The sequence below is a fragment of the Trypanosoma grayi genome, assembly GCF_000691245.1.
Source record: "Trypanosoma grayi strain ANR4 Tgr_463_V1, whole genome shotgun sequence".
Lineage (NCBI taxonomy): Eukaryota > Euglenozoa > Kinetoplastea > Trypanosomatida > Trypanosomatidae > Trypanosoma > Trypanosoma grayi.
Window position 1 is genome coordinate 1 of NW_008826082.1, and position 13,512 is coordinate 13,512.

Genomic DNA, 13,512 nt, shown 5'->3' on the forward strand with positions numbered 1-13,512 from the left:
CCCCCCCCCTGTTTGCGCTTCCCTTGTTTCCGTTTCTGATGTACATGGCGCACACTTCTTCCATTGCTGCCGCTCACCACTTTTTTCCTGTGTGTGTTTCCTTTCCCTTCTTTCTCCCCTCTACACCTTGGCATGCATCAGCGCAGCTCCCTTCTCCAGGTAGTCCTTTCGCGCAAGGCACGTGCTCAGGAACGTCGGCATCGACGCCGCCACAGAGCCGCCGATCCACGCAGCGGTATCACGATCCGGGAAGGCAATGCAGTTCACTGATCGGCGACTACCCGCGTTCAACGCCGCCACGTCATGTTGCAGACGCTCCTCAATGCCCGGGAACATTGTGTTGCCGCCGCCAAGCACGATGTTGGCGTAAAGGTGCGACTGCGTAAACGCCGGTGCACTCTCCACAACTTGCGTCACGGCTTCCGCCCACCCGCCACCGCATCTACTACTGTTGATATTACTGTTGTTGTAGTCGTTGTCGGTCTCGTCCCCCGACGGGGTGAAGAGCAGCTCCGGTATCATGAACTGACTTTCGTGTAGGTAGATGCGCTGCTCGTCTGGCAGGACGTAGCAGACAAGCTCCTTCTTCTTCTGCAGCTTCACTACCTCCTGCGCGGCGTCAGCGGCGACGTAGCAAAGCGAGCGCTTCATCGACTCCACGATGTCGCGGTCCCGCGGCGTGGAGAGAGCATAGCCCTTGCCGCGCAGGAACGCCAGCAGCCTGTCCGTCAGCACACGCCCCGCCCCGTGCGAGACGTGCAGCGCGTGCTGCAGGATGTAGCCCTCCCACACGGCGTTGATTGTCGTGCAGCCCTCGCCACTGTCCAGCACGAGGCCGGTCGTGCGGCCGGTGGAGTACACTGTCGCTGCTGCAGCACTGGTGATGCCAAGCAGCGGGATGTCGAAACTCTCAAAGAGCACCTCGCACAGGCGCTCGCGGTCCTTGCGTGGCGTGCCCGTCGCTTCTACCCACATCAGCGGTGTCTCGCTTGGGATGACGGGCAGCCACGTGTAGAGCGCGTCGTGCAGAATGTGCTCGAGCCCTTCAAAGCTCACCACGCGGCGGTCCTGCACGGGGCGGCTGAGCTTCAGGATGCCCTCCCGCTCGAGGGCGTCGTCACCGGCGTAGTCGTCGCTGTGGTGCTGCAGCAGCGAGCCGAGTACGCCGCGGTGCCGCGGGACACCCACGACGGTGGGCGATACGACACGCGGTGCTTCCTCGCCGGCGAATCCGATCCGCGTGCTGCACGACCCCACGTCAAACACGGCGACGGACTGCCGCTGCTGCTGCTGCTGCATGGTGAGGCGAGAGCAGCACTCTAGATGACCAGTCCACACCACCTCTGTCAAGAGCGAAGAGGAAAGAAGAACAGTGGAGTACCGAGAGAGTGGAAAAGTAAGACCACTTGACTTCACACCGCCAACAGAATTAGGCAGCAGACAGCAGACAACGATACGTTGAAAACATGGATCAGCACCACAGGGCAACCACTCACTTCTTCTACAATGCAAACAAACACACACACACACACACACACACGCACACGCATGCATATGTGAGTGTCACTCTCTTCCCCTCCCTCACACAGACTCACTACCTCTCTGCCCCCCGCTATACTCACCCATCTACCCATCCCATTTTAGCCCCTAACACACAATGAAGGACTCTATCCACCCCCCACCCCCAAAGCCCAAGACCCTGCTACAGCCCCATGCACGCACTCAAGCACACACCACCTCACCAGCAACAAACAGAGAAGCGCTGAAGGAAAAAAGCACAGCAACGGCAAAAATTGCTCGAACCCCTCATTGAGGGGCGAATTCACCAGAGCGGCTCTTGTACTGCGTCCCCTCCGGTGGACTAAACACATCAGGGCATTTGCCGATGACTTCCCTCGTCCCTTCGATAGCTTCTTTGTGAGCATCAAGGATCTGGCTCATTTCTCTGTTGCGCTGGTAGAACTCGTGCTCGTTTAGGGCGCCGAGGATCCAGCGCTGCTTGTGCGTATTGAAACTGAATGGCTGCTGCCGGAAGTACAGACAAATGGCGATGATAGAAACACCAGCGAGCAAAACGGAAAAGAAAATCTGATCTGGTACCAAGAGCATAAGAAATATTTTTCCCTCTCGGTGGGTACGTTGGGCCTGTTGAATAGATGCCACACGCGCGTGGGCGTTCATGTTGTTGTTGCGATACAGCATGCCCTTCTCAGAGGCACGCGCACCAGGGGAGAAGGCGTGCAAGTAAGGCTTCATCGCCCGCCGCAGTGTTTGGCGAATCATAATCTCCTACTACTGCTGCTACTGCTCTTTCTGCTATTGTTTGTTGCGCTCTTAAACTTTTTTTTTCTGTGGTGGGATATTTCCACCTGCTTGGGGGAGTGGCTCTTTACTTTATTTCCTGACGCCTTGCGGTTGAACGGCACAAGCAGACGGACTGACTGACTCACACACTCACACGCAGCCGCAGACAAAGTGCTTTCGACAATTCCCTTTGTTTTTTTTTTTGTGTTTTGCGTTGTTGCCCCGCAACTATGAATGGCAAAGCAACAAAGGAAAGCAAGAATACATATACACAAGCACACGCCACTCATAGGCCGCAGTGACGCGAAGACACATCGTACGAACAGGACAGCGCATGTGATGGGGTACGCCTCTTTGTTTCTTTTTTTTTTTTGTGTGTGTGTATCTTCCAAAACTCACAAATCAACGTCACGAAAAACACAAGGCCGCACACCACCACCCCCCACCCCTGTGTGTGTGTGTGTGTATGCGGTGGGCATGATATTCAATACATCTGAGCATTCACATCGTTGCATTCTCTTCACCTCTCTCCCCATCCTTTATCTCCAATACTCATGATACATACGATGGCCCCTCTCATCAAGGAGCATATATATATATATATATATATAATTTTACTCAAGGCGGTATCAACGGAAGTCTAGGCCAGGTATCCCATCTCCACAGCCTTGTTCTTGAATTGCTCGATACCGCACTTTCCGTCTTGGGCGATGCTGGCGAAGACCTCCTTAACTTGCGTGTCTGTAAGCCCAAAGTTCACCTTCTTGCACAGATCCTGCACCTCCTCGAGCGGGCGTCCGCCCGCAAAGTATGAAGACTTCACACCCATCTGTACATAGTGGCATGGGTAGAGGAGGTGCGGCACACGCACATTATCGTCCAGCTCGGTGGACCCCACCTTCCCGCTGCTCAGCCTGCTGCCGAATGTGCACGCGAAGCGTGAACGGGTCTTGCTGTGGCTACCGTCGTCGCCGCTGCTGACGCCGCCTGCGTTGGTGGCAGTGGCGGTGCTCTCCAGCGCATCCGCCACAGCGCATGTGTCCTGCGCATGCACCGTGGCAGGGTGCTGCGCCCAGGAGCTAAGCACCTCGCGCGCCGCGTCGCCATCGCCGTGCCGCGTACGCCGCACTGCCCGCCGCTCTGCCGTCTCCTCGAATGGTGCGTTGTGGAAGCCGTAGGCACGCGGCTTGCCTACCTCTACCCGCGTCGTCGCCTGGAAGTCCTTCACAAGCTTCGGCAACAGCATCGTGACGGGGCGGCTCTCGCTCATCACGTCGCCCGACGTGAAGGCATCGGAGGCGGGGCAGAAGCCGAAGCGGTGCTGCGTCGGGTCGATGCCGACACGCGCCCAGTCGTAGCCGCGGTCGGTGCGAGCGCCAACGGGGTCCAGCACGTCAATGTCCTTGCCGCCGTACACGACGCGCTTGACGCTCTCGCTGCGGTCCGTCGTGACGCCAAAACCGTTGCGCGGGACCAGCACATCGTACGGTGGCGCTGGCGCGTGGCCAAGCGGGCGCCGGATACACGAGAGATACATGCGCTCCAGCTGCTCGTCCATCAGTGCGGTCATGCGGCAGCTGTCAGGTTGCAGGCATGCGTGCGCGCCCCCATCGGTGGAATTCTTAACGCCGTACCGCACTGTTTCGTCGACAGGCGGGTCGCGCGCGCGGCCGTAGTGGCGGTACGTATGACCCACGTCGCCTCCGCGGCGGTAGGACTTGATGAGGTCCGGTGTAGAGCGGCCGGAAGTGTAGTAGTTTGAGGTCAGCTCCGCGACAGTGCCGCAGTCGCTGTTAATGACGAGACCGGCAGCACGTATCTGCGGTGCGATGTGGCGCCGCGGCCGGGTGCCCCCTAGCGAGTTGTCGTACACGGTACACGATGGTGACGACATGGATGCTCTCTCCCTCTTTTCTTCCCTCCAGACAGAGACACAGACGCCCTCACGGACAGACGGACGGACGGACCTACACCTAGTGTGGTTGTTATTGCTGCGCCGCGAAGAGACAAAATGTGGATGGGGAAAGGTGTAGGGTGGGGAACAACGGCGTACCCACCATCAGAGAGAGAGAGAAAGAGAAAGAGCCATCCCAAACGCCAACGGTAGTAGGGCAAGCCCACACTTACCCACCAGAAAGAAGGAAATAATATCCAAACATAGTGTTGATAGGATTGAGGAAAGAAAGGTAATGTCACTCACAGATACTCTCGGTTATGGACTACGTTCCCTTGTTTGATGTTGCCTCGCTCTCACTCTCTCTGCAGCTCTCATTTCTTGTTATTTTCTTCCTTACCAAACGCAAAAAAGAAATCATAGGGACACAAACCCATGCACGCAAGTATTTACTTATTCACCCTTCGGGTGGTCAGTGGGCGGCCCTTGTGGCGCGTCATTACGTTGCGAAGAAGCGCCCTCGTCTTCGCCAAGACGAGACCCTGCTGGGTGCCCCTGTTCTTTCTCCTGCTGCTGCTGCTGTTGTTGCTGCGATGGTGGTGGTGGTGGTGGTGGTGGCGGCGGCGTGGTGTCTGTGGCGTACATTTTCCGGCTATATCCCGTCAGGCGCAGTAGCCGCTCGGGTGATCGCAGCAAATCAACGAGCTCAAAGTACACGGATTGTTCAAGCCGCAAGTCGCCGCACTCCCGCGCGATGCCGATGTATTCAATCAACTGTGCAACCGGTGTGGGATCAGCCATGTCGGTGAGAATGATGTGCTTCGCCTTCTCCGCAAAAATCCCGCGGAAAAAATGGCCCACGGCAAGGACAAATGTTGTGTAAAGCGCAACGATCCCGATCCCTTGCAGAAAGGAGACCCCACTGGCGGAAGGATCAGAAAGCACCACATAGTACATGGTGACTGGGTTGTAGTTCGTGTCCCCGTTGTGTCGTTCAAAGTCAAAATTGCTGCACCCCTCCCCCTTTGAGAGGCAATCCCACTCTGGGAACAGTGCCACATCCTCGCCAGGGATGTTTCCACCTGTAAAGAGTGACTGACACTTGAGACACCAGTAGCGGACGGAGTTATTCAACACAGGGTCAACCTCTCGTCGTAGCTGGAGGCTGCAGTCCATTCCATTCAACCCCTTCGAAAAATCATACTCATCAACGGTTTGCTCTCGGCTGAATAGGAAAGGGGTGTAAAAGTTCTGCAGAAGCACAAACTCCGTCTCGTTCACAGTCTCCGCGTTCATCATTTGTAAAATTCCATCAGCAGTCTGCCACGGAATGTTCCACTTACTTGTACGTGTAACAGAATCCGCCGAATCGAAGTGCGAGAACTCCAACGACTGATACATGTACATTTTTGTTTTGTTTTCCGCAACTTCTTGGAGCTGATCCTGCAGTTGCCGGAAAGCTTGCGGGCTGATTGGCCAGAGGTCATTGCTGCATGAACTCAATTCCAGCAACTGCAGCGCCTTATTGGGGTCCAATAATCCCTCCTGAGCGAGTGAAGGGCGGGTGCGTGCCAACCACAGTGCCCAGTCGGCGGGGTACGTCGAGGCCTTAAACACGGTCGACGTGTAGTATCGCTGCGATGACATTATGGAGAGACCAACGCGCAACTCTGTGACATTATTGATCTGCATCGATGGGTTGAAGGTGGAATAGTAGAGCAGCGGTGCGACCAGCACGACCACGAAGACGGCGAGGCATGCAACCCCGTCGCTCAGCTTCGAAGTCCAGCCAACCGCGGACCCCACCACCGGCCTCGGTTTCCTTGTGTCGCCGATGTCCGACTGACGGCCGAAAACGATGTCGTAGAGGTCCTCAATCTTCAGGTAGCTGCTGAGACTCAGAGCCGTGCGCTCCACCGTCCAGTCTGTCACGACGCGCACCTCCCAGAGGAACGGCACAGCGCGGTACAGCTGGTAACCAAGCTGTGCAACGGTGGAGCGGCCGCGGGTGCACGTGAAGGGGTCATGCCGGCGGTGCCGCGGGAAACCAACGCGTACCTGTAGCACCGAAATAGTCAGCGCGAGAATTTTGAGAACAAAGTACAGGTTCCCCACCGCACGAGACTCCACCACCACGAGATTGCCCCACACGAGAAAGCACACACTGTACGCAATACCACACAGGGTGTTCAGCACAAGCTTCCCTGGCATGTGCCGTGCAACATACAGCATTCTGTCGGCGATCATAAGGAGAATGGAGAAGAGCACCACCATCACCAACGGACCGGGTAACAGGTTCCGCTCCAAGCTCTGTTGAATGTTGGCCTCCGTCCCTCCGGACATCTTGTTGTATCCAACCACAAATGTCACCAAAGCGATGGCATCAACCGTCAAGTAGTATATATACCAGTCACGACCGACACCAGGGGTCCTAATGGCGTTGCGCACGAACAGAACTACAGCCTTGTGGGTCTTCCGACGCATCGTTGAGAAGTGACTCGGGATGTTTAAAGGGGGACTAGATGAATCACCTGCGCCACGCGCTACCATCTGCTGACCTTCCTCTCCTGCCGCTGTTGCTTCAGAATCAACAATATCATCAGTACCTTCCAAAGGATTGGAAGTGGGTGAACTGGAAACGCGAGGATGAGAAACAACATCCACAGCAACACCTACAGTGGCATCATCTACGACGGGTTGTGTGGGTGTGGGTGTGGGGGGCTGAAGCATCCCTCGGCTTTCCAGAATATCCTTCGGACTGTACACGCCGTTGTACAGAGAAATTTCCTGATGCATGTAGAGTACCGCAAACACAATGAAGTCCGTCATGACATACGAATACCCGATGCTGTGCTTCCAGTACACATCCGCCTTCACATCGAGGAAAGTCCATGACACAAAATCAAACAAACGAGGTGAGTATGCAACCTGAGATACAATAATGCCAAGAACTGCTTTTAACAATATGCCCAAAGCCACGTAGTATGAGGTTATGGCAAACATATAACGCGGGGCGAAGGGTCCACATGTGTTTGCAACCACAAGGATGAAGCAGAACGGCACCATATCCCACGCGCAACGCGTAAGCATAAAGTTGATCATTGTTACCAAGAGTGCCAGAAGAGACGTGTGCCGCTCCACAGCTCGAATAGTCACCCCAATGAGACGTGTGCCAAGGTTCCTATAGTGTGCGGCGGTGTTGTTATCCGGCTTATACGTGTGGGCTGCGAGCCAGTCGGCCATCTTTGTTGCGTACTTTATGATGGAAGACCACACACTCAGCGAGGCACGCCGCACAAGGGTCATGAAACGCTGCGTACGCGTGGGAACGCTGCTTGGCGGAGTGCAGGTTTCCCCGCCGCTGTCATTAGCCATCTCCTGGTATTGCTTATGTTGTCCTGAGGCTCCCAAGCCTGCCGTGTCCGCGCGTCGCTTGATGTGGGTGGGGTGCCCAAAGTCAGAAGCCGAAGCCGGAGCCGAAACAACAGCACTGGGAGTGGTGTCTATTAAGATCTCTTCTGGGTCCCACGTGCCTTCGGCGCAGTTTTTGATGCAGCGAATCTCATCCAGCTTTGCGTGAAGGGCACGGCTCCGCGCCACCGCCAACTGCTCCTCTGACTCCTCCTTCGCCCGGATCCAGGCCCACAGCTCATCGTGCTTCACCTGCAGTCTGGCAGTGTGGCGGTACAGGCGCCGCACCATCTTCACGTAGCGGAAGTCGCTGAAGATGCGCGTCTGCAGCGCCACAAAGAAGAGCAGTAACACATGTAGCGGACCCAACTCGAAAATGTGCCCCGCCTGCGCGACGCCGATCACCCCGCTGAGAGTCCGTTGGTCCCTAAGGAACTGCCGCACGTACGGGGTGTTGCAGATGGACGGCAGACATACAAGGGCGGTGTACATCCCTGCGATGGGTAGCCACAGGTGGAAGAAGCGCCAGTGCAACTCCTCAAACAGCGCCACCTGCAACACGGCAGCAACCAACAGAACAAGATTGATGAGGGAAGGCTGCGAGGATACACCGGCAGCAAAGGAAAATAGGGGAACAGGGTACGTGTACGTCACCACAAAGATCATAAAGGTGGTGATACGTCCAAGGACGCTCCGCGGCAACGTCTCGTTAAACTGTGGAACGGCTCGCTCGAATTCCTCCTGTGACAGCCGTCGCAGCGATTTGACGCGTGCTGCCCGGATGTAGTCAACCAGCGTTGAGTGCCCGCCGAATTCTGCGCGTATGACCGCGAAGGAAACATTCGTATCGGCTGCCTGCTGTCGGTTCGTGTGCAGCAGCATAATCCCTATAAAACAGCCAATGAGAGCGTCCCAATGCGTCGCAAAGACCCAATGGGCCCACTTGTTCTCATCATCGCTCTCTTTGAGAACCTCCTCGACAACCGGGAACACGTTTTGCACCACGTTGAACTCCAGTGCGTATAACCAGATAAGTGAGATGGTGACCAGCACCAACAGCACNAAGGAACGCATAGCATGGTGAAAGCGATGCCTTCCCCCCATTAGGAGCAATACCAGCGCCAACGCCACCACAACCCCCACACATGAATCACCACTGAGGGCCAGAACAATTAAGAGTGTCAAGAGAAAAGCCTCATACCCGACGTAAAAAAAAACCTGCGTGCAGAGAACACTTCTCCAGTTGCTGCTCTCTGGTCCCTCAGTGCGTTGTCGGCGTCGTATCTCTTTGTTTGCTCCACGATTATGAATACGAAGCAAAACCGCGAAGAAGACCAAGACGGGCCCAATCACCTGGTCAAATACCAACGTGTCAGCTTCTTTTTCCAGCCCAATAAACTTTGCCAGAGACACGCCACGAAACTGGTAGGTGATCTCTGGCACAAATGAAAACTTGTACGTGTACACAACGAGTATGTGCAGAACGCAGTAAATTAATACAGAGACATGCGTGAAGTCTAGGAAGAAGAATAGTATGTAGACAGCACTCATGGCGGTGTAGCGATGCGTCGCGGCGACAAAGAGTGCCACCCACACCACCACATCACCGTAATCAGCGCTGAACGAAGTGGCCCAGTCAGAAAGCGTGTCCATCACCGCCAGAAGCTTCACGAAGTGCCGAAGGAAACGTTGGTCGTTGCTGGCAAGCGACGGCAGTGCTGCGTCGGCGCCACTGCTTCTGTTCATGTTCTCCACCACGCTCCCTCTTTCCCCATCGGTATCCACCCACCGGGGCTTCACATTTCTGACGCTCTTTGTGGCGAGATGCGATATTGTCGTTGCGAGGGCAAGGAACCACGGAGCGAGAAAGAATGTCAGGAGCATGTCTTCATCCGTCCGGTACAGTCCTGTCTCCCGCCGGCACTGGCTGCTGCTGTCGCCGCAGAGGGGCTCGAAGACGTACTCCTGCAGCACTTCGGTGAACTGTGTGAACTGGCACAAGGTGGTGGCCCACACAACGATTCCGCTGTAGACACACGCGAGGCACCACAGTGCGCCAAGCAGCGAGTTTGTCACGCCGAGGAATGCCGTCGCGATGGCAAGGACAAGAAAGAGCCCAAGAAACCCCTCCACAATGAGTGAGGCGCGCAAAAACACACCAAACGCTACGAAAACAGTGGTGGCGATTGTCATGGTGATGCGCATTGACCATTGACGGGCGGCGGTGGAGCCGCAGAAGCGTTCCCATTCATGCAGCGAGACAACCACTCCCCATGACCTGCACGGGCGGGCATTCAGATACAGAAATGCCACAACAAAAACAGCCACAACAGACGGAATGCTCTCATAGCGTGCACGCCGTGGGACAAATCCAATAGTGGCATACTCAAGCGGCCCATCACCAACGTATATGGGCAGTGAAAAGAACTCACTGGCGAAGGTGAACACAAGCTCAAATGAAGCCAAAAGGATAAGACCCAACACCACAATCACCCATTTGTCGTCTATAATACCGGGAACTAAAATGTACACGGCAAACAGAACCAACACAATTGCATGGATGATATCCATATAGTAGATAAAGGAGCCTGCGACGAAGAGCATCAGTAGCACCACGAGAACAGCTTGTTGCCTGAACAAGATCTTCGCCCAGTGGGCATAGTGTAGCAGTAGCGGTTGTTTCGACTCATGCATCTTCTCCAGTAAGAGGGAATCACCAATCTTATCCTTACAGAGAGATTCACTTTCCTCTGCGGTAGGGTACCGCCCAGTGAGGCGGTAGAAGAGCTCTTCAAACGCCCCTTGACTGTCGAGAGGGCCAGGGGGAACATACGCAAGCAGCTCTGCCACACGCTCCTCACCCAATACTTGCTTCGCAGAACCCAGCATCTCGTCATGCTCCGATACAGCTTCGTTGTTGTTGTTGTTGCTACCAGCATTGCCGTTCTCATTCTGGTTGTTGTGCTCTTCCAACGACACTCCATTGGAAGTTTCGTGCGGCGGTGAGGATGACGACAATCGTGGTGTTGTTGTTGTTGTTGTTGATGGTGGTTGTGCTGGCAATGGGATGAGCGGTGCGTGCGTGCAAACGGGGTGTGGTGGCGCAAAGTACGCCCGATAGCGAAACGCAATATCGGCTGTGATCATTGCAAGAAACAGCAGTTCGCCGCATATCAACTGCGCCAAGCGTGCCCAAATGTTCGCGTCACTGAAGAATAGACGCAGCATGATATCTGGCTGCACCACCTCCGTGACAAATACGACATACTGCAGTGACACGACAAGAAACGAGAGTGCTAACGTGGGGCGGAGCAGATGCCCAAAGGAACGCCGGTGCATCAACTGCCCAGCCATCATTGTGGGCAGCATGCACAGCGAGGCAACGGTGGGAAAGGCAATCATGTTGGTAGCCATCAAAATCAGTGGCACCAGGCGTGAGCAGGCAAGAAAACCACGCATTATCGATGCACCAGCAAACCCCATGGGAGGCGGCAATTGCTCACAGGAGTTCGCGCCGGAAGCGGCACTCCTGTTTCCCGGTATCCTTCTCGCTCCAGAGCTTCTGTTTTGCACGGCATTGTCAACGGCATCCGTATTGTTATTAGGAGCATCAGCCAATGCGGCATTTCCATCATTAAATACCACCTCTGTAGAGGAACGACTACTGTTGCTAAGGGCACCTGGTACCGTCTCCTGGAGGAAGGGAACATTTGTCCTGTTCCACTGCAAGCACTCCCAATGGCAAACCATAGCCATCTGCGCAAGGCAGAGGGTGGTCATCATCAAGCAAACCTGTATAAAGCGGCGGACGGCGATGTTCACTTGCAGTTCGTACAGTCTAGACACACCGTACATGGTGTCCACGTCACGCAGCGCGTGGGCGACAAAAGCATTCTGAGAAACACATGTGGTGACCAAGATAAGGCAGCCAAATATAACTCCGCTCAAAGAGGTGAGGTACAGGACGAAGAGCCGCAGCCGGCCACGGCGAGGCCCAACTGCCCCGAAGAACAGTCGATCCCCCACCCATGTGACGCACAAGAACGCAATCATTCCGATTACCAGCAGCACTCCACCTAATACTGTAGGTGCCACTAATGCCGCGGCAACACTCGTGAGGGCCCATCCCATTGTTGTTAAGAGTGGGCGCATCCGCTTCATGGGGTTACGGCGTGTCAGTTTCTTCCAGGCGAGGAGGACATACAAAAGTAGCAGTCCAGAGGGGACGCAAGCTCCCGCTACAATCAACCCATTGGTACCGTCTCCCACTTCGTAGATGCCGATCGATTCGACTATGACGCGGTGCTCTCCAAATGTAGCATCCCAAGCCTTCTGTGAAAATCTAGCGGCTAGATTTATCACCAATGTGGCGACGAGTTGCAGCAAAGCAAACAGTACAGTTATCAACAGAACTGTTGGTGGCGTTGGCCCCCGAGGGTCACGTAGAAGCAATATCCATGCAAGCAGCACCGCAGCGGGTAGGTGGCCCCCCAGCACTGCCGACGATGTGAGCAGCCCTCCCAGCAGAAGGGCGTATGGATGAATCATAACGGGCCCGCCCCGCTTATTTTTCCCCTTTTTGGAAAATAACGATGTATACCCCAACGCTTGAGTACGCACATGCTGTGTACAACACAAGAAGTCATATTACCAAAGAAAAGGAAACAAACGAAATTTAAAACGATAACAACAGAGAGAACACGGGAATGCAGGGAAATTGTCATTCGCATTGTTAATGCGGCCACCCATGGGCATACACACGCTCCAAGTAGTGTCATAAATACACTCCATTCACTTCACCAATTGTCCGCCACATACGAAGACGATGCCACCATACCTTATCTTTCCCTCTCACCCTCTCTCTCTCTCTCTTTCTCTCTCACGCATACACACAAGAACCAGGGGGGGGGGAGAATCCCACAGCACCACACACACACACACACACGAACCGAAAAGGATGGAGAAACGCATTTCGCATCATGACCGTCCATAGATGTTCGAGCGCGATCCCACCACCGCATCTGGCATACCCCACCGCCGCTGTAACTTTCCATGCGCCTTGACAAGGTTCCACATGTGACGCCGCCGCCAATGACTTAACGCGACATTCTCCACTGTGTTCTCCGCTATGATTGACTGAATTCGTGAGTTAACGTAGTTGTCCATAGAGGTCATACCAGTAGCCTTTGTCTCCTCCGTTAGCACGCCCTGTCCCCAGCGCATGATCTGCTCATGCGAGGGGTGGGAGAACAGCACCCCGCCATCCTGCAGCGCAAAGGCGCGGAAGTTAGGTGACAAAGTCCGCGTTGTGGGCACTAATGGGGCGTTATCCGCAAAGACGTCCACTGGTGGCGGCGGCAGTGACTGCACACGGAATGTGCGATCCTTCTTCGGTGTGTAAACACTCATGCCAAAGCCGCCGAAGCCGTAACGAATAAATCCCCGGTTGTACACACGTCCAAACCGTGTACCGGCGTTGGGGTGTTGCGACTTTTTCTTTTGGTGCGATTGCACCTTCAGACATACTCGGCAGAGGCGCAGCATACAGTGAACGTCCCCACCGCTCCTACTTCTGTTTGTTTGTTTGTTTGTTTTTTTGTTTTGTGTGTCTCCCTTTTTTTTTCCTTTCTTCTGTGTTTGCGGTTACCTACCTTCTACCCTCGATAACGGCGTGGGGGTTGTTGTTATGGTATACACTCCCCCCAGCGGGAACGACGTCTGTACGTTTGACCTTTCTTTGTGCTTCCTGGTTGCTTCCTGTCACTGTTGCTGCTGTTTGCTTCGCCTCGATTTGCTTTGCGGTACACACGCACACCCCACGGCGGCCTTTCCATACGGCACGAAGAGGCGAAAGTGAAGAAGAGGGGGGAGAAAAAAAAAAAAGGGGGGGGGGGGGGGAGGGG

At 54.9% G+C, this 13,512-nt stretch overlaps 5 protein-coding genes across 5 annotated transcripts; all 5 read right to left on the minus strand.

Annotated features, from left to right (window-relative positions):
• Window positions 1-120: 120 nt before the first annotated feature.
• DQ04_04631000 (putative actin-like protein) lies at window positions 121-1,299 on the minus strand (the record flags this gene model as incomplete). The annotated part of the gene is made up of 1 exon (XM_009313700.1): window positions 121-1,299. The coding sequence occupies one exon, from the start codon at window positions 1,297-1,299 to the stop codon at window positions 121-123; it is 1,179 nt and encodes a 392-aa protein (XP_009311975.1).
• A 507-nt stretch (window positions 1,300-1,806) lies between these two features.
• Window positions 1,807-2,283, minus strand: DQ04_04631010 (hypothetical protein; the record flags this gene model as incomplete). The annotated part of the gene is made up of 1 exon (XM_009313701.1): window positions 1,807-2,283. The coding sequence occupies one exon, from the start codon at window positions 2,281-2,283 to the stop codon at window positions 1,807-1,809; it is 477 nt and encodes a 158-aa protein (XP_009311976.1).
• A 661-nt stretch (window positions 2,284-2,944) lies between these two features.
• DQ04_04631020 (flagella associated protein) lies at window positions 2,945-4,198 on the minus strand (the record flags this gene model as incomplete). Its single annotated transcript, XM_009313702.1, has 1 exon — window positions 2,945-4,198. The coding sequence occupies one exon, from the start codon at window positions 4,196-4,198 to the stop codon at window positions 2,945-2,947; it is 1,254 nt and encodes a 417-aa protein (XP_009311977.1).
• Window positions 4,199-4,651: 453 nt separating this feature from the next.
• DQ04_04631030 (hypothetical protein) lies at window positions 4,652-12,157 on the minus strand (the record flags this gene model as incomplete). The annotated part of the gene is made up of 1 exon (XM_009313703.1): window positions 4,652-12,157. One exon carries the CDS (start codon window positions 12,155-12,157, stop codon window positions 4,652-4,654), a length of 7,506 nt encoding a protein of 2,501 aa, XP_009311978.1.
• Window positions 12,158-12,586: 429 nt separating this feature from the next.
• DQ04_04631040 (putative variant surface glycoprotein) lies at window positions 12,587-13,153 on the minus strand (the record flags this gene model as incomplete). Its single annotated transcript, XM_009313704.1, has 1 exon — window positions 12,587-13,153. The coding sequence occupies one exon, from the start codon at window positions 13,151-13,153 to the stop codon at window positions 12,587-12,589; it is 567 nt and encodes a 188-aa protein (XP_009311979.1).
• Between the last annotated feature and the right edge of the window lie 359 nt (window positions 13,154-13,512).